At 43.9% G+C, this 20,428-nt stretch overlaps 1 protein-coding gene across 1 annotated transcript in view; it reads left to right on the forward strand.

Moving 5' to 3' along the window:
• Window positions 1-18,569, forward strand: part of LOC126199059 (UDP-glucosyltransferase 2-like) — a 201,678-nt gene extending 183,109 nt beyond the window's left edge. Inside the window, exons 6-7 of the mRNA XM_049935771.1 lie at window positions 4,642-4,861; window positions 16,855-18,569. Of these exons, the coding sequence (XP_049791728.1) occupies window positions 4,642-4,861; window positions 16,855-17,137 (503 nt within the window). The 3' untranslated portion in view covers window positions 17,138-18,569. The remainder of the gene's footprint in view (window positions 1-4,641; window positions 4,862-16,854) is intronic.
• Window positions 18,570-20,428: the final 1,859 nt, after the last annotated feature.

Below are 20,428 nucleotides of genomic sequence, written 5' to 3' on the forward strand. Positions count from 1 at the left end.
ATTAAATGTCATTAATTATACAAATAATCTAGATTATATCAATCTTTTGTATCCTCTTATTAGTTATAATAATCGGATTAACAAAATGTATCAACAAAACATTAACATTTAAAAATAAGAAACCTGGGTACATGTGGAATGAGGTGTCCATTGGCACCCGGGTGAATGTGTCCCGGTTTTCACCGAAAATAATTTGGTCACCCTAGACTAGGGTGACCCTCTCTGTGGGTGTTATAAAATCTCTCCCCGACTGCTCAGCACCGAGCCCACTTGCAGTGGTTCCTGGCAGAGAACTCTACCACGGAAAAGTTCTTCATAATACAAGATTTTTACTGCAATGCAGCTTGTGCTCATCGTGTCTTTAACAGAACTGTGATAGCTATAATTAGGCGTGTGGAACCCTTAACATGACTTCCGCGCTTTGCCTGTTGCCATGGCAACCCTCAATTGTGTAATAAAAATGATAATTGTCGGATACTGAGGGCCTTTCACTTGCAGTGCATGGCCCAGATAGGACGCCACCTTGCAACTTCTTATTCTCCTCGAATTACGCTATTTCCATCTTACTGCCAGTGACAGCATTCCGTGACGATTTATATCAACAGCCCTGTTGTTGGTCTATGAATCACATACTGAGATTTTTGGACATTAACGAAATTTCGTGTAGTGGACAAGAAACTGAAATGATGCCGAAAGTTAAAAGTGGTCGAGAAGGATTTCTTATTCAACGTCACTAGATATTTGCACGCTATTTTGTGCAACAATTAAATGGACTCCTGAACTCAGTGTAGGTGAGAGAGTACCATCAAAAGTAACATTATATTTTGTAAAATTCAGCATTACTCTGATACACAGTGATCGTTCCGCACAAGCGAGGGAAGACAAAATCACTCATTGTAATGTGACTGGCATTGGGCACTGTTTTGAGGGAGGGATGAAACCAGTGAGGAAGAATGCAAGTCAACATTCTTCTGTCTGTGACAAAGTCATTGAGTTCGAAGCACAGAGCAGCTAATATCAGTTTCTGACATCAGATTTGGGATAGTGTATCGTACATCTCATCCATCTGCAGCAGGAAGCTAAAACTACTTCCTTAATAGCCATCTATCTAATTATTTCGATACATTGCATCATTTTCTTAAGACCAGTGGAAAAGTAATACTCGTGGAACAGTTGCAGCTTAAGACGTTTTGACTTCTCAAAACCCATGGAGTAACAATGATAACCTGTCCACCACGTGCTGATACAATACATATAGATGTAACTGCAATATCTCGAGCCGTTTGTGGGAAGATTTAATTGGTCGAAAAGATGATTTGCTGACTGCTTACTCCGTGGGTGATGAGTTGCTTTTTTTAAGATTCTGCCATTGAACCTCACCATGGCATCTGATTCTCTTACAAGTTTTAATATACAGTATAAACATTCTGCAGTAAGGTATTATGTTGCCTGATACTGATTCCAATGGTTTACTGCCAGTAGTGTAACGAAAACTGATGGATATGTTTGCTTCTTTATGGACACAATATGTTACGTTTATTTATGTCATATCTCGTTTATCAATCATCGACTCTATGAAGTTCTTACAAGCATTTTGCAACTAGTCTTCTCGAATTACATCCCTCCTACAGCATGGTCTGCATGCACATTATCTGTACACATACTCTACAAGCCACTGTGCAGTGCAAGGCGGAGGGTGTATTGTAGCAGTATCATCGATTTTCATTTCACTCCTATTACACTTTTACATAATGAGCAAAGAAAAGAAGATAGTTATGCGTCCTTGTACTCGTACATGCTTTAATCCACATTATAACCGCTATGCCAGATATACAGGAGTAACTGGTATAAGTGACTGTGGGTGACTGAGGACAGTGTAGCGAACATTGCATCAGTATTTACTTCATTTACATACTTATGATTGTAGCTGTTAGGAGTAGTATGTTTTCTGGTTGGTTGGTACTTCCAGGCACATGTGGCAAGAGTAGGCCATTAATAGTTATTTTCCCTTGGGCAGCAAGTCAGGTGTTGAAATGTGGATGCACGGACACAAAACAGGCAGTCTATACCGACATGTGTTGTACACTTAGTGGTGCAGCTATCACTATGCAGAAAACATCAGATCATAAAGTTTGTAACCTGTTTGTGGGAAGACTGTTTGACGCAGAGGGCAAACAAGTAACACGCTGGTATGTGTGCACATTCCGCTACCATCTATAAAAATACCTGAATTTATAACCGTCACACCCTGTATAATTGTAGTGACAATGGAATCACAGTTCTCTTTGAAAGCATCTTCTTTCAATAGTTTTTCGCTCCATTAATAGCTATTCGTCTTTTTTCTGGCTTTTTTTCATTGTATATTAGTGACACTTATATCATTGTGCAGTACAAAGTGATACCAGCACCACAGCGCCATCTATCTGTAATTTTCTTTTGAAGATTGTAATTTGCCTTGTGCCGTGTGTCAAAGGCATAGGACACTCATTGTGTGTGTGTCTATATCTACACTGCTGGAAAAAAAATTCGTGTGTCTGGAAAGACGACGTCGAATTTGATCCAAAGACCGCATATGCCACAGGGGGGATAGTAGATCTACTGATAATGGTCTTTACAGCTTCCGCCAACAGACAGTAAAATGTCATAGCGACCACCGCGCTATCTGTGCGTACCCTTTAAAAGGTAATGCTCACAGTCAGAAGGCTCAGTATGGTGCAAATGGAGCAGCAAGCAGGTAACCGTGCCACGGAGATACAATCGTGCTTCCAACAGCCAACTGAACGAGTCTGAAAGGGGTCAAATTGTGGCTTTCCAAGTTGTGAGATGGTACTTTTGGAGAACCGCCACACAAGTTGGATGTGCTGTGTCAGTTGTGAAATAACGTTGGTATCGGTGGTCACACGAACATCGTCACACCTGTAGAGGCAGTCCTGGACATCCATGCAGCACATACACCCACCAGGTTTGTCGTATTGTAAAGGTAGCAGAGGCAGATCATACAGCTACCACAGCACAGATGGCTTGTGAGCCCAGGTGTATCAATACGAACTGTTTTGAACCAGTTATTAGAAGTGGGACTACAGGTATGCACAACTCTAGCCTGTCTTCCACTCAGACCATTGACATGCAGGCTCGCCTGGTGCCTTCACAGGATCACTTGAAAGATGGAATGGCCCACCATGGCCGTCAGCTGTGACAGGATATTATGCCTGTACGGAAGTGATGGTCTTTCGCATGCATGACTTAGACCTGGTGAGTACTATGTCGTAGTGTGCATTCGTGCAAAACACAGTGGCCCCACCCCAGGCCCTATGCACTGGTGTGCGATAAGCTACAACTCTCGTTCGCCTTTGGGGTTTCTGGGGAGCACGGTAACCAGCGCTCAGCACATGCAGAATGGTGTTAGACCTTTTCTTTTGCTTTTCTTGCAACAGGAAGGTGGTGTGTTACTCCGACAGGGTAATGCGCGCCGACACTCGGCCCATGAAACTCAACGTGCTCTTCGAGAAGTGCAGCAATATCCTTGACCAGCATGACCTCCAGACTTGTCTCCAGTCGAGCAGGTGTGGGATTTGACGGGACAAGAAATGACTCGTGCAACTTGCCAACCAATAAGTCTTACAGTGCTATGTGAAGAAGTTGAGCAGGCATGGCATTCCATATCCCAAGACAGTATTCGCCATGTGTTCGATTGACTAGACGCCAGAGTCAGCGATTGCATTGCCGCCCATAGAAGCTACACCACATACTAGAACGGGTGTTTCGGTATGGGGCGATACGTCCTACCACAGAAGCACTCCGTAATAGTAAACATTTCTTGTAACACATATGCACTGTTTCAGCAAGAAATCTTGAGTGACTTTGAAACCTCTAAAAGGGCATACTCATACCTTTGCCAGCAAAGTGTGTGTGCCAAAGCCATTTGGTACAGCTAACACGTAGAATATGTACTGGACTATTAATACTGCCTTTCCTTGTCTAGTGTACTGCTGTGCGAATCGCATCCTCCTCGGATAGGTTTCTTAGAGAACGACACAGCCCTATCCTTACGTGGTTGTTAGTTATAGCCAGGTTGTCACGATGAAACAACTCTTTGTGTAACTGTGAATGCCAATGTCCGAGAACGTTTTTACTACAGACAGGATAAAAAAAGTTTATTGTACAGTGGATGTTTGTAACTAGAACTGTAGTGGGTGGAGCGTGATCCTGTTTACACGGTGCCAACAGAGAGTGCAGAGGCCATGGGCACTTATGGCGTGGATGATGGATAGTTACTGTTTGCTTTAAATAAAGGGCATTCCTGTACACATTCCTATCCAGCATCAGTCGTCGCTGTAACCGTAGAAGTGGGGTAAATTCTTTGTAGTACTGTTTAGTGATGTCTTGTGTGCGTGTTTTTTAACATAAAATACGTTTCTGCAGAAACGCTCTTACCCAGCTGTTCTGCTACTCCCAGAAAGATTCCCCCACGGTCGCTCGCTTGTCGACACCGTTGCCTTTGTCAGCAGCTTCTTCGATGTTCTGTCTTCTATCTTGCTGCAGCGAGCAAACCTCTGGCGCCGCATGCCGAGTGGGGAGTGGCTCGCTCTGTGCCACCAAATCACGACAGGTGCCCTAAGTTGGCGTGCATTACTGTTTCAGCGCACCGCAACGTGAAGCTGTTCGTCATGCAGGGCGGGCTGCAGAGCCTGAACGAGGCGGCGCTGCGAGCCATCCCGCTGGTCGGCATCCCCTTCTTCTCGGACCAGGAGCACAACTGCGGCAAGATCGTGTCCGCCGGCATCGGCGTGCGCCTGCGCCACCGACACATCACCAAGGAGGCCGTGCTGCGCGCCGTGCGCACCGTGCTCGAGGACCGCACGTGAGCCCCCCGTCCTCTCTCTTACCCTCGTATCGACCTCACACTATCTGCGTACTCTCGCGTCCGTCGGCCGTCGTAATCTAATATACACTCCTGGAAATTGAAATAAGAACACCGTGAATTCATTGTCCCAGGAAGGGGAAACTTTATTGACACATTCCTGGGGTCAGATACATCACATGATCACACTGACAGAACCACAGGCACATAGACACAGGCAACAGACCATGCACAATGTCGGCACTAGTACAGTGTATATCCACTTTTCGCAGCAATGCAGGCTGCTATTCTCCCATGGAGACGATCGTAGAGATGCTGGATGTAGTCCTGTGCAACGGCTTGCCATGCCATTTCCACCTGGCGCCTCAGTTGGACCAGCGTTCGTGCTGGACGTGCAGACCGCGTGAGACGACGCTTCATCCAGTCCCAAACATGCTCAATGGGGGACAGATCCGGAGATCTTGCTGGCCAGGGTAGTTGACTTACACCTTCTAGAGCACGTTGGGTGGCACGGGATACATGCGGACGTGCATTGTCCTGTTGGAACAGCAAGTTCCCTTGCCGGTCTAGGAATGGTAGAACGATGGGTTCGATGACGGTTTGGATGTACCGTGCACTATTCAGTGTCCCCTCGACGATCACCAGTGGTGTACGGCCAGTGTAGGAGATCGCTCCCCACACCATGATGCCGGGTGTTGGCCCTGTGTGCCTCGGTCGTATGCAGTCCTGATTGTGGCGCTCACCTGCACGGCGCCAAACACGCATACGACCATCATTGGCACCAAGGCAGAAGCGACTCTCATCGCTGAAGACGACACGTCTCCATTCGTCCCTCCATTCACGCCTGTCGCGACACCACTGGAGGCGGGCTGCACGATGTTGGGGCGTGAGCGGAAGACGGCCTAACGGTGTGCGGGACCGTAGCCCAGCTTCATGGAGACGGTTGCGAATGGTCCTCGCCGATACCCCAGGAGCAACAGTGTCCCTAATTTGCTGGGAAGTGGCGGTGCGGTCCCCTACGGCACTGCGTAGGATCCTACGGTCTTGGCGTGCATCCGCGCGTCGCTGCGGTCCGGTCCCAGGTCGACGGGCACGTGCACCTTCCGCCGACCACTGGCGACAACATCGATGTACTGTGGAGACCTCACGCCCCACGTGTTGAGCAATTCGGCGGTACGTCCACCCGGCCTCCCGCATGCCCACTATACGCCCTCGCTCAAAGTCCGTCAACTGCACATACGGTTCACGTCCACGCTGTCGCGGCATGCTACCAGTGTTAAAGACTGCGATGGAGCTCCGTGTGCCACGGCAAACTGGCTGACACTGACGGCGGCGGTGCACAAATGCTGCGCAGCTAGCGCCATTTGACGGCCAACACCGTGGTTCCTGGTGTGTCCGCTGTGCCGTGCGTGTGATCATTGCTTGTACAGCCCTCTCGCAGTGTCCGGAGCAAGTATGGTGGGTCTGACACACCGGTGTCAATGTGTTCTTTTTTCCATTTCCAGGAGTGTATTATTTGTTGGTAATCTTGATTGTTGCCGACTTACGTGGTGGGCCTTAATCAAAATGATATTTCCTTCAGTTTTGATTTACAATTAAATGTTTTTGTGAACTTCTTTTTTTATTAAGAATATTAAATTTGAGTGGAAATTATTGTTTACGTTAATGAACGTTTAGACTCACTAAGTCTTAAACCATGAGCATATAAGTTGAACAATGGAATAAACTTCTCATATTAATTTCCTCGACTAGTCAGTTCACTTCAAAGCAAAAAATCTTTATGAAACTTCCTGGCAGATTAAAACTGTGTGCCGGACCGAGACTCGAACTCGGGACCTTTGCCTTTCGCGGACAAGTTCTCTACCAACTGAGCCAACCAAGCACGACTCACGCCCCGTCCTCACAGCTTTACTTATGCCAGTACCTCGTCTCCTACCTTCCAAACTTAACAGAAGCTCTCCTGCGGACCTTGCAGAACTAGCACTCCTGAAAGAAAGGATATTGCGGAGACATGGCTTAGCCACAGCCTTGGCGATGTTTCCAGAATGAGGTTTTCACTCTGCAGCGGAGTGTGCGCTGATATTAAAGAAACTTCCTGGCAGATTAAAACTTTGTGCCGGACCGAGACTCGAACTCGGGACCTTTGCCTTGGAAGGTAGGAGACGAGGTACTGGCAGAAGTAAAGCCGTGAGGACGGGGCGTGAGTCGTGCTTGGGTAGCTCAGTTTGGCCGGCACGGTAGCTCAGCGTGTTCGGCCAGAGAGTTAGCTGCCCTCTGTAATAAAAAAAAAACTGACTTAATCGATCAACAACGAACTTAAACGGATGTCTTACGACGTCCGCCCCGAACAGATGCAACGAGCCAAAGCGAACAAAATGAAATTAAAAAAAAAAAAAAGAAATTGTATAGCACTTGCCCGCGAAAGGCAAAGGTCCCGAGTTCGAGTGTCGGCCCGGCACACAGTTTTAATCTGCCACGAAGTTTCTTTAATATCAGCTCACACTCCGCTGCAGAGTGAAAATCTCATTCTGGAAAAAATCTTCAGTTATTAATTACAATTGCGGCCCACACACGCGCGAGAGTATTTCTTCTTACCTCCGTTAACCATTGCATTGTAGTCGGAGTCCTGGCTCTGGCTCTCGGCTGTGGTACTGAAAATGAGAATCTTAAAGCTACGTATTTTCTGCAACGTCGGGCGACTGTGGGGAAAAATGTATATTATGTTAATAGCGGGCGAGTTTTTCGCTTCCGCTAATTTTATATGTTAATATCGGCACGTAATAGCGTCGTTGGCTTCATCGACCGCTGCTATTGTTGCACTGTAAATTACCCGAATGCAGGTTAATTCAAGGAAGGCGGACATGAAATCGGGATCACCTCTTACAAATTACAAGTGAAAAATAGTATTAAATCAATATATTATCTGCTTAATTAGTACAAATATGCTTACATTTGCCAGCGCTCGCAAGATGTCCGTCTACACGCAACCAAGACAAGAGAAGAAGTGAAGACGACTAAAAAATTAACAAAAGAGCGTATGTTGTCGTCTCTTTAGATCATTTTGTTATATTTCTTTGCCCTCGAAACTTACAAAGAGAAATTGTTATAATACGGATACATGAGAAAAATGTATATTATTCTTTACAAATACTGTTTTTTAAGTCTTTTCTTATTATTTCACTGGGGACGCTATAATACGTACTCAATTCTCGATAGCCTGGCCCATACTTCCCATTCTTTCTCCACTTTATGACATTTTCTCTGAGATGTTCTTACACTGCCGAGCCATGTAGACTGAGCATCGTGTAAACTGCAGTACCGTCGACTCCCGATAGTCTCAGTTTCAAGTGTCTTCAGAAAATGTTGCGTTACTTGACAGTCTGAAGTGCTAAAAGCTTGACAGTAAATGTAATCAGCTAAAAGCCGCAATAAGAGCATCATGTACAAACAAAAAGCAAAATCATACTACTGTAATTTCAATAACATTTCTATTTCTTTACAAAGCGAACCAGAAAGTAACAGCCAGAACGCAACCGGTTTTTCAGTTTTTTTTTATTAATTTTTATTTTTAAACACCGGGTGATCAAAAAATAAGTATAAATTTGAAAACTTAATAAACCACGGAATAACGTAGATAGAGAGGTAAAAATTGACACACATGCTTGAAATGACATGGGGTTTTATTAGAACAAAAAAAAGAAGTATTGCTAGACGCGAGATAGATATCTTGCGCGCGTCGTTTGGTGATGATCGTGTGCTCAGCCGCCACTTTCGTCATGCTTGGCCTTCCAGGTCCCCAGACCTCAGTCCGTGCGATTATTGGCTTTGGGGTTACCTGAAGTCGCAAGTGTATCGTGATCGACCGACATCTCTAGGGATGCCGAAAGACAACATCCGACGCCAATGCCTCACCATAACTCCAGATATGCATTACAGTGCTGTTCACAATATTATTCCTCGACTACTACTGTTGAGGAATGATGGTGGACATATTGAGCATTTCCTGTAAAGAATATCATCTTTGCTTTGTCTTACTTTGTTATGCTAATTATTGCTATTCTGATCAGATGAAGCGCCATCTGTCGGACATTTTGTGAACTTTTGTATTTTGTTGGTTCTAATAGAACCCCAAGTCATTCCAAGCATGTGTGTCAATTTGTACCTCTCTATCTACATTATTCCGTGATTTATTCAGTTTTCAAATTTATACTGACTATTTGATCACCCAGTATTTAGCTCTTACCGTATTAGTGCTCGTCAACGAAATGACGATAATACCCCGTATCAAAGAAAATTTGTGACTGGATAAGGGATTTCATGCTAGGGGGGATGCATCAGGTTATCTTAGATGGAGAGTCATGGACAAATGTAGAAGTAACTTCATGTGTGTAGTGTAAGTCTTGCTGTACCTGATTTTTATTAGTTGCCTACAGGATAATATTAACAGTAACCCCAGACTTCTTGCAAGTGTTGAAGTTATCTACGTCGGTGTGCAAAACCTACGGATGAAAGTAACTTTCGCATGATGCGTCACTGTCAAGTAACATAGCTTGGACAGTACATGTAAAGAACTACTGCAGTGTGATACAGAAGAAATACGCAATGAGACCAACAGAAACAACATCTTTATTCATGAACAATAACCACACTGAAATTACCGCAATCTAAGACAGCCCCCTGGACATAACAAAAATCGGAACATGCTTGTTAAGTGGCTGTGCGATCGCCACGGACGGCGGTGCATGTCCTGGAGCGAGCTCCCATGCTGGCCAGGAGCAGTTCTTGTGGCAGGGCGTTCCATTTCCTCACCAGAGCGGTTGACAATTTCTGAATTGTCATTGGCGCATGTACCCGTGTTGCAATACGTCTCACGAATCTCACATGTGGTCGACTGGATAATAAATCGGAAGCGTGTGTGTGTGTGTGTGTGGGGGGGGGGGGGGGGGATGGACAGTGCTCTTCCACCTGCGGCTGCGCATTTCCATCCGTAAAAATGAAGTCTGGGCCGGAAAACTGCTGACAATCCGCACATGGGGAATGAGTACAGTGTTGTAATAACGCTAACCATTGAGTATATCGTGTTCAAAGATTGGGTGGTCAGCATGCCCCTGCACATTATGCGTCCCCTCACCATTGTAAGGTGGCTATGATTTTGCACCTTACATACTTTGCCGTGATTTACAACCGGAATTAGGTACCATTTCATAGGTTGTACGTAGCACATATGAATATTTAAAGAACACTGACATTGTCACATACACCTTGTAAGTAGTTGTTAACGCTTATTGCATGAAAGGTGACGGAGTGTCTTTGTTATCAAAATGGCTTAATGAGTGCTTGCCTATACTAGTATGGTTGGGACGCCTGTGGAAATGAAATGGCAGGCGTAACTCAAGCCGTTGGTGGAAAAGCCCGCAAAGGTGTGTTGGTCCTGCTTAACACAGGAAGTAGCCAAGACGGACAGTCGGGGCACCTGAATGCTGAAGCACAATACAGTGGCAGCCAGCCGGTTCTGTAGCGGGGCCAGTAGGATAACCAGATAATACTTCGGAAACTCTGAAAATCTTGGACGCAGCAGAGGGGAACGAGAAAGCGTTACCTCGGAAATCACGCAGGCTGGGTTATTTCGGAGGATTTTTACTCTGAGAAGCATACCATTGTCTGTATTCCTAATTAACCAGGATAGATATTTCCTTGCAAACTTTCCGTGCTGGACGCCGAGAGACTGAAATATGGTTGGTCGGCGTTTGGGAAACTCTGTTGAGAGGGAGAATATTCCGTGGTTTTGAGAATATGATTCGTCCTTTGCAGTTATGAGGGAGTGGAGCAGAGCTTTGCTGGGAAGCCAGCAGTGGAGAGAAAGAGGTCTTCCGTGTTTGACGGTCGCTCAGTATCAGCTTTTGTTGGTAGAGATGGACTTGCCGTCTTTCCTCTCAGGAGATTTTATAGTTAGAACGGTTAGACGCTGTACTGTTGCGAACTTATACGATTCTGGACTTCGCCTCTGGGTGGGGAGTCGTCATTGAGTATGCAGCTGATTGAAAGCACTTCTTCTGCCTATACTCACGTTGAGACGTCACCTGAACTCGATCCTTGTGGCTGGCAATTCGCGTTATTCGTCTGTAGACCACAGAGAGGAGAAGACAGTATTAGATTATACTAGTCAAAGGACCGTCTTCTGCTATCCTAGTGTTTCAATGAGTTTTTTTTTACACTTTGTGGCTGGAGTTCTTCTGTCATGGCAGACGTGTACGAGAACCATCACTCCAACGTACCGAACGCAGTACATATGGTAATATTGCTGATTGCTTCAGTTTATTAGGGCTATGAAGCTAAACAGCTGAGGTAATGTAAATTTTATTTCCACTGGGGTTGAACACCACTGTAGATCGTCTTTGAAAGTAGTTTCCTCTAGTGTTTGGTACGTAGATGATGCCAGTCATCGCCAGCCGCAGTGGCTGAGCGGTTCTAGGCGCTTCAGTCTGGAACCACGCGACCGCTACGGTCGCAGGTTCGAATCCTGCCTCGGGCATGGATGTGTGTGATGTCCGTAGGTTAGTTAGGTTTAAGCAGTTCTAAGTTCTAGGGGCCTGATGATCTCAGATGTTAAGTCCCATAGTGCTCAGAGAAGGCACAAAATCTTTTCTCGAAATACGAAATGATGCTTTTATATATACACAAAGTGCGTTTTAACTGAAAAGATTTCGCTTGTAACTTTCCACTCGGTTATTTCCAGACCAGCATCCCTTACCTCATTACATTTACTCTTCTCCATCAACGCCGAAAGTTTGCAACATCATCACGGAATCACCCTGCCTATGTTCGAAAACGGTCACTGTGAAACGCCCCCTTAGAAAAATTAATGAATTACTGTGCTGATAAACCTCTACGTTACTTGATTTTCAAACAGCTGAGCAAAACTGAACATACTCAGACATTACTCTCTTTATTTATATTCTGATCAACACTAAACTGACACACAATATTTTTAGCGCAACTCAATCAGACTTTCAAAAATCCCTACAAAAGAATGGCCCTGACTAACAATAACCTATACCTTTCATGAATCACTTACCTCACAAAAATTTTCGTCACTCGAACTACTGCAATACAGCGAGCGCCAGTGCTGCCAGCTAAATAAAAGATTCAGTCTAGTGAAGGCACTAACTACTGATAGGCATAGTCAGCAAATGAAAGATTTTGATAGAGAACAAACAATGTACTTACCTTAATAATTTTCAAAAGTCATAATATATATATATCAGTTCATGATATCCAGTATTACAAATTTACTCTTTCTGATGGAAACACGTCCAGATCGTCCGCTCTCAAAATTCTGCCATCTCTCTCCCCACATCCGCCACTGCTGGCGGCTCACCTCCAACTGCGCAACGCTACGCGCTGTTCACATCCAACTGCCCAACACTACAATAGCAAATATTGCAACAATGCCGACCACCCTCAGACTACACACAGCACAGTCAGTGATTTTCATACAGAGCGCTATGTGGCGTTACCAACATAAAAACCTAAACACCCTACTTACAACTGTACCTGAGTAAACAGCGTGCTGGCTTTATACGTGAATGTGACTCCAATTATGTGCATCTAATTTCCCACAGAAGATGCGACGGAGATTATCTATATCTACATGACTGCTCTGCAATTCTCACTCAAGTGTCTGGCAGAGGGTTATTCGAAGCGGCTTCGGACTCTTTCTCCAACAGTGCTTGGAAAAAAATGAACCCTTAAATCTTTCTGAATGACCTCTGATTTCTCTTATTTTATTAAGATGGTCATTTCTTCCTTCGATGGTTCTCGACAGTAAAATATTTTCACTTTCAGAGGAGAAAGCTGGTGTCTGAAACTTCGTGAAAAGATCTCGCCGCAACGAACACACTTTCGTTTTAATGACTGCCATCCAAACTCTCTTATCATATCCGTGACACTTCCTCCCCATTCTGCGATGCTACAGAACGAGTTACCCTTCTTGAACTTTTTCGACGCCCTCCATCGACCATATCTGGTAAAGTTGCCATACAGCATAGCAACACTCTAGCAAAGGACCCACAAGCATGGTGGAGTACACTTGTTTGCATCATCTTAGTGCTCTGCCAGTAAAACGTAGTCTTTGGATTGCCCTCCCAACAACAGTAGCTATGTAATCTCCAACTTAAGTTATTCATAACTGTAACTGCTAGGCATTTAGTCAAACTGACATCCTTTAAATTTGTGTGATTTATCGTGTAATCTAAATTTAACGGATTTCTTTTTGTACTAATGTAGATGACGTCACGCTTATTGAGAGACAATTATCACTTTTCAAACCATTTACACATCATGCCTAAGTACGTTTACAATTGGTTTTGATCTTCTGATGACTTTACTAAGCGATAAATGACAGAATCATCTGCAAACAGTCCCAGTTGAGTGTTCAGATCATCACCTATATCGCTTATGTAATTAGGAACAGTAGGTGGCCTATAACACTTCCTTGGGGAATGCCGGATACCATTTCTGTTTTATTTTATGACTATCAATCGATTATTACGTACTGTGACGTTTCTGAGAGGAAATCATGGATCCTGTGGCAAAACTGAAGCAGTATTCCATAGACACACAGTTTGATTAGAAGTCTCTCGTGAGGAACGGTGTCAAAATCCTTCTGGAAATTCAGAGATGTGGAATCAATTTGCTGTCGATACCACTCATTGCTTCGTGAGAATAAAGAGATAGTTGTGTTTCTTAAGAATGAATATTTTTTTGAATCCGTGCTGACTGTGTGTCAACGTCTGGTGGAGTAATACGTCAGAATTATTCACACAGTTTCACTAACATTACCGCGTAATAGGCTGACTGTCTGTCACGGCCAGTTATGTCAAGAAATGTCGTGCTATTATGTAATAATACCCAATGGCGGTACACGAGGAGGCCAAATATTTATACCATATCGCTTTTCGGTTATTCATTATAGACTAAACAAAGAAGTGTCACAAATAGTTGAAAGTTGAAAGATGTACCGAAATATTCAAATTACTGAATGTTAGGTTGGCGCCAGCTGCGACTTTTAGTGTTTGTGCTCGGTCTCTCATGATGATCATTTCGATTTATGGAGTGTGGGAGTGTGTCAAAACACTTAGGATTTAAGATTTATTGACTTTTTTCGAAGGGACAAGAGTAACTCCGTTTATCGAGAAATTCAATTTATCGAGGTACGAATAAGCAATAGATTGCTGTATAGATGAGATAAAAATGACATAAATGAATTACTTTAATTAAGTGGATGTATTGGACGTGGTAGCGTTTCGGTATTATCAAGTGAGAAACAATACAGAGGAAAAATTCGCACAGGATGAAAGATTTTGTTTGTTTTTAAACTGCAGCTGGAGCAATAACTCTCTGTTCCAAATGAACTATACAGATTTCATATGAACTGCTGTTTCGTCCACCAAAACATCGTGTGGCATTTCATACTGAACCCATGCACTGACAACTGTTGGCTTATCTCAGGATTTAAAAACGAACATTACTGGTCGCTGAGGCTCTAAGAATCCCTGGTCCCAGTCCTCCAAGTGCCACATGAAATTTAAATATAAATAACACATATGGCCAGTTAGTTTCACAAGAAGGAGCAATAATACATCCTAGTAAATACACTGCCTGACGAAAGAAGTAATCACTTCAATGGTTGAGAGGATATGTGATGTTTTTTCAGTGATTAAAAACTCGAATGACATTAACAAAAAAAAAAAAAAATGGTTCAAATGGCTCTGAGCACTATGGGTCTCAACTTCTGAGGCCATCAGTCCCGTAGAACTTAGAACAACTTAAACCTATGGACATCACACATGGATGTGTGTGATGTCCATAGGTTTAAGTTGATCGAATCCTGCCCGAGGCAGGATTCGAACCTGCGACCATAGCGGTCGCGCGATTCCAAACTGTAGCGCCTAGAACCGCTCGGCCACCACGGCCGGCGACATTAACAAAGAACTTTACTGTGGGTCCGCTTATCGGTATGACGTTGCACATTTCTATCCTGGATGCCTGCCCAGATCTGGTAGGGAAGGACGTGATAAAGCCACTGTATCTCTTTCTGAGATTAGATGGCCCGGAAGTGTTGCAGCTGATCCTCAATATCCTGCATATTGGCACTGGGGCGAAAGTCCTAGGCAGTTCCACTGATGTTCGATCAGGAAAACATTAAGGGTGTTGCTGACCACGTGAATACCTTTAGAACACAGAGTCAATTTATAGTGTGATGTGCCATGTGAGGTTGAGCATCGTCCCCTTGAAAAGTGGCACCATTCCATGGTCGCATGAGAGGAACACGCGAGGAAACGGGATGTGTGTGTTGTACCGTAGTGCCGTCAGAGTTGCCTCGATCTCTGTCAGCCGTGACCTGATGGCTCCCTATAGCGTCACACCAAACCACTGGCTCAGTGGAAGTTCTCCCCAGGACGCAAGCAAATGCGCCATCGACGGTCCTCCAGTTTAGTGCAGAACTGAACACAGTGCAATGGCACTGATCAGCAGTCCATGCTTCCCAATCATGCCACGACTCCAAATGCAGCCGTTTATGTTGGGTTAACAGCACGTAAGCGTGGGAAGGTAATTACTTAATCCGATTGCTGCTAGTCTCGGAGCAATGGTACGTGATGATACACTATTGCAGGGAGTCCGTAACCAGTTCTCAGGTGGCAGGTGCACATGAGTTTGGTACAAAATATAGAAGCTTCCCTTGTGGCGACCTCTGAGTCCTTCACAGTGACCACTCAGCATCTAACGCTGTTTGTGGCCATTATAATCCTATCTGTCATGGTAACTGTGGTGTGCGTACTGTAAGACCTTCGGTACACTCACCATCAGATTATCTGATTTGACGCTCTAACGAAGTAGGCGAGTGTCAGCAATATGTCTCCTGGTCTTATCGTGGCGTGTTTATCTTCTGCCGTTAGGTCAGACGATAGAAATGCCACTTGCACGCTTAGAGTAGAAGATTGACGGTGAGCAACTTTAAACTGAACTTGATTAATTTTCACACACATTTTATTAAAATAATAAAAAGTGTAGACATTACGTAACTTGATTCTGGATGCTGTTTACAATTGACAATCTGAAGTTCGTTTGTTATTGGTACGTTAATCTTATTCTCACATATCTCTGATATTTGACAAAGTGTCTATACATTTCTCTTCATGGCTATGTACAGGAATATGATAATCTGATTAGGCGCAGACTGAAACATGGCCATTGACTGGTACAGACAAATGCAAACTGGTACAGACTGTTGCAGACAAACGCAGACTGACTCATCGGAGGTCTGTACACTCATTATAATACCTCGTGCGTTCAGGTATCACTGCGCGAGTGTGATCCGCGAGGGGAAAAGGTTCTATGTTAGCAACAATCTCATTGGCTGCGTTGCATATTAATACGCGGATCGGCGGAAGCAGAATTCGGTCCATCTCTAAGGCAGCGCCATCTCGTAGTGTGGAGACGGACCAGCGCTGCGCCTGCGCTGTTGTGCTTAGCGGGGTACGCTCTAGTGGGAAAACCGAGCGAGGTGGCGCAGTGGTTAGCACACTGGACTCGCATTCGGGAGGACGGCGGTTCAATCCCGTCTCCAGCCATCCTGATTTAGGTTTTCCGTGATTTCCCTAAAATCGTTTCAGGCGAATGCCGGGATGGTTCCTTTGAAAGGGCACGGCCGATTTTCCTTCCCCATCCTTCCCTAACCCGAGCTTGCGCTCCGTCTCTAATGACCTCGTTGTCGACGGACGTTAAACAACACTAACCTAACCTAGTGGGAAAGTTGTGTACGCGCTGACTATGCGGAACTATGTACACAGCAGTAACAACATTAAACCAGAACAGCACTGATGAACTCAGATGTGTTAACATTTAATGAACAGATAAAGAGATGTGATAATATAGCAGCAGATGTACCGTGAGCATGCGAGATAAATTGTTGCTGGTCTTCCCTTCCGTAGGTACTCCGAGAACATGAAGCAGTACTCGAAGCTGTTCCGCGAGCACTGGGAGACATCCCTGGACAAGGCGGTGTGGTGGTTGGAGTACATGATCCGCCATAAGGGAGCGCCGCACCTGCGCAGCGCCGCCCTGGACCTCCACTGGTGGCAGCTGCTGCTGCTCGACGTCGTCGGCTTCACCCTGCTCGTGGCCGTAGTTGCAGTCACTGTCGTGTGCTTTGTCCTGCGGTGGACAGTCGCCCTCGTATTCAGGTCAAAACGAGATAAAGTGAAGGCACAGTGAGGAAAAGATGCGGACTCGTCTCTAGGTCACTGTGTGTCGGTGTGATATCTGTAACACAACGACTTTGTGTTTTGAAACTCTTGGCCCTAATTTACACTGTTGCGAGTGGTACTGTTTACCGAACTGGTCATGTTTAATTCACGTTTCCACATTATCTGAATCAATGCTGTTGCGAGCTAGTATTCATTTTACGGTAATAATTCATATGGAAATTTATCGTATTAATATTTTTAGTTACTAGTCTGTTGACAAAGAAAGGCACCAGACATCAATTTCTTTAGGTAAATGTTTGGATCGTTTTGGCAGACCGTAGTGGATGCCCCCTTCAATGCAAAAATACCCTCCATCAGAGATTGGCAAGAGATGTTTTGTGGTCCACAGTTTGTAAATATTCGTGTCTAGACGTGAATTATCTCTCTCAGAGATAGCAAGAGTCCTGTAATGTAAGACTCTTTGCCCTGAGTGTAAGTTTCATATTTTCATCCTGCAAAAGTAATGTCCAATGTTGCCAAGAAGTATGGCTCTTCAGCATTAGCCAGTTGTAACTTCCACACATGATGAGCTGTGTACCTCAGAGGTACAGATGTGGACCCTATCGTGATTACATAGACATGGTTATGATTAGATTTTAAATACGCAAAGGATGCTGTGTTCTCTAGGCTCACATCAATTTTAAAATCACAAAGATTTTACAGTTGACACATACACATCATTGACATAATGCATACAATATGTAAGTAACTTTACATGTCAACTGCAATATGTACAGGATGTTCTTATGTTACTGACATCACTGTGCATACATTCATTTGTTTGTCCTCTGTATCAAATGCCACTGGAGTATATGCTTGAATGTTGGTCTCGCAATTAAATATTTTTACATGCAGCTTATAGTGTACAGCAAGATGTCTTTTCACTTGTAAGAGACTTCACTCCACATCAGTTTCAAAATAATAGTATTTCTTGCATTCTGTACACTGGTATTGCAGGTGACTGATGTGTCAGATATTACTTGAATTATAACTCTGTAAGAAATGGTACTACATGGTATGCTCAATTGCTAGTTCTTGCATTTGTTTGTTCACTTTCAGTTTCACTTCTAGGCTACTGTCGTGAGTGTAAAATTGTCGTCCTGAGATGTACCTGTTTATTGCAGTATGCTATGATTTGTTTGTATTGACCTGCTATCCTTTAGATTTGAATATACTTCCTGGCAAAGGTGTTATTACTTATACATTAAAAGATGGAAATATTTGTAGTGTGTAATGAGTTCCTACTGCCTAGCCAAAAACATGCATTGAAAGGTACGGCAGTATTGTGATTTGTAGGTTTAAAATGCTCTTAACAATGTAAAACTTTTAAGCTGTGATACCTTTTTCATAATAAGTACTGTAAATTAGCAAATGTGAAATAAAATTCGTGGTTATTATTATTTATTTATTTTGATTTCTAATGATTCCATATACAGGGTGAACTTTAATAAAATCAACTGTCTGCTCTGACGGATTTCTGACTGGAAATGCCCACTTGAGCGAATCTATTTTCTGTCAATGTTTTAGAAGATTCTTAATTTAGAAGACATTTCTTTTTTGTCGGAAATCATTTGTCAGCTCATACATATGGTAGTAAAACAGACGTGCAGTATTGGTCATAGTATAAAAGCAGGTGTGGTGTAATGTGTCGCGTGTATTTTTTATCAGAGAAGCAGTAACGGGAGTGCGGGTCAGTCAGGAGAGGTCAGTGGGTTCAAATATGGACTGGGTGTTGGAGTACCAAATCATCAGCGACATTTCGACCCTTCTATGACTGTCAAATTCAACTACTGAAGTGACTGTGAAGTGGAAATGTGAAGGAACAGCTAGGGCTAAATCTACACCAGGCACACACAGACCGTCCTGCATTGAGAAGGGCGGTTGTAAACGTCGCACAAAAATAAGTGAACAGAATCACCTGTGTGTTCCAGAAATGTTACCAGCAGAGCGGTTAACGTAATGACCGTGCACAGGGATTTAAAAGGAATGGGATACCATGGTCGAGCATACCATCATAAGCTATCGAATTCTGTAATCAGTTTTAACTGGCACTTGAGGTGGAGTAAAGAGCGGCACAACTGGGTGACTGGAAACGAGTGGTTTTGAGTGGTGACTCATACTATATCTGCATTTCCCACATACTGCCAGTCGCAATAGCCATCAGTATATTGAGAAAAAGTATTTGTTTCAGCCTTCAGTCACACTTTTTCTTTGCTTTGCGTACTAGCTACCAATTTCGGTACACGGTACCGTCCTCAGACATCACCTGGCACCCAGTCGTAATACCACTTGCTTCCGAAATCCCAAGTAGGTGTCAGCTGTAACTCTAGTTACAGTAATGACTTCCTACTGTTCAGGTAAGTCTGATTTGTAAATTTGTCAGTAATCAGCAAGTTTTAATTACATTTATTATATATGCCGACAGGAAGTGCAAAATGGCTAAGCAGGGATGGCTACAGATGTAAGGATGTAGAGGCTTATCTCACTAGGGGTAAGATAGATACTGCCTACAGGGAAATTAAAGAGACCTTTGGAGAAAAGAGAACCACTTGTATGAATATCAAGAGCTCAGATGGAAACCCAGCTCTAAACAGAAAGGTGGAAGGAGTATATAGAGGGTCTATACAAGGGCGATGTACTTGAGCACAATATTATGGAAATGGAAGAGGATGTAGATGAAGATGAAATGGGAGATACGATACTACGTGAAGAGTTTGAAGGAGCACTGAAAGACCTGAGTCGAAATAAGGCCCCGGGAGTAGCCAACATTCCATTAGAACTACTGACGGCCTTGGGAGAGCCAGTCCTGACAAAACTCTATCATCTGGTGAGCAAGATGCATGAGACAGGCGAAATAACCTTAGACTTCAAGAAGAATATAATAATTCCAATCCCAAAGAAAGCAGGTGTTGTCAGATGTGAAAGTTACCGAACTATCAGGTTAATAACTCACAGCTGCAAAATACTAACACGAATTATTTACAGACGAATGGCATAACTGGTAGAAGCCGACCTCAGGGAAGATCAGTTTGGATTCCGTAGAAATGTTGGAACACGTGAGGCAATACTGACCTTACGACTTATCTTAGAAGAAAGATTAAGGAAAGGCAAACCTACGATTCTAGCATTTGTAGACTTAGAGAAAGCTTTTGACAGTGTTGACTGGAATACTCTCTTTGAAATTCTAAAGGTGGCTGGGGTAAAATACAGGGAGCGAAAGGCTATTTACAATTTGTACAGAAACCAGATGGCAGCTGTA

The sequence above is a fragment of the Schistocerca nitens genome, chromosome 8 (assembly GCF_023898315.1).
Source record: "Schistocerca nitens isolate TAMUIC-IGC-003100 chromosome 8, iqSchNite1.1, whole genome shotgun sequence".
Classification (NCBI taxonomy): Eukaryota; Metazoa; Arthropoda; class Insecta; order Orthoptera; family Acrididae; genus Schistocerca; species Schistocerca nitens.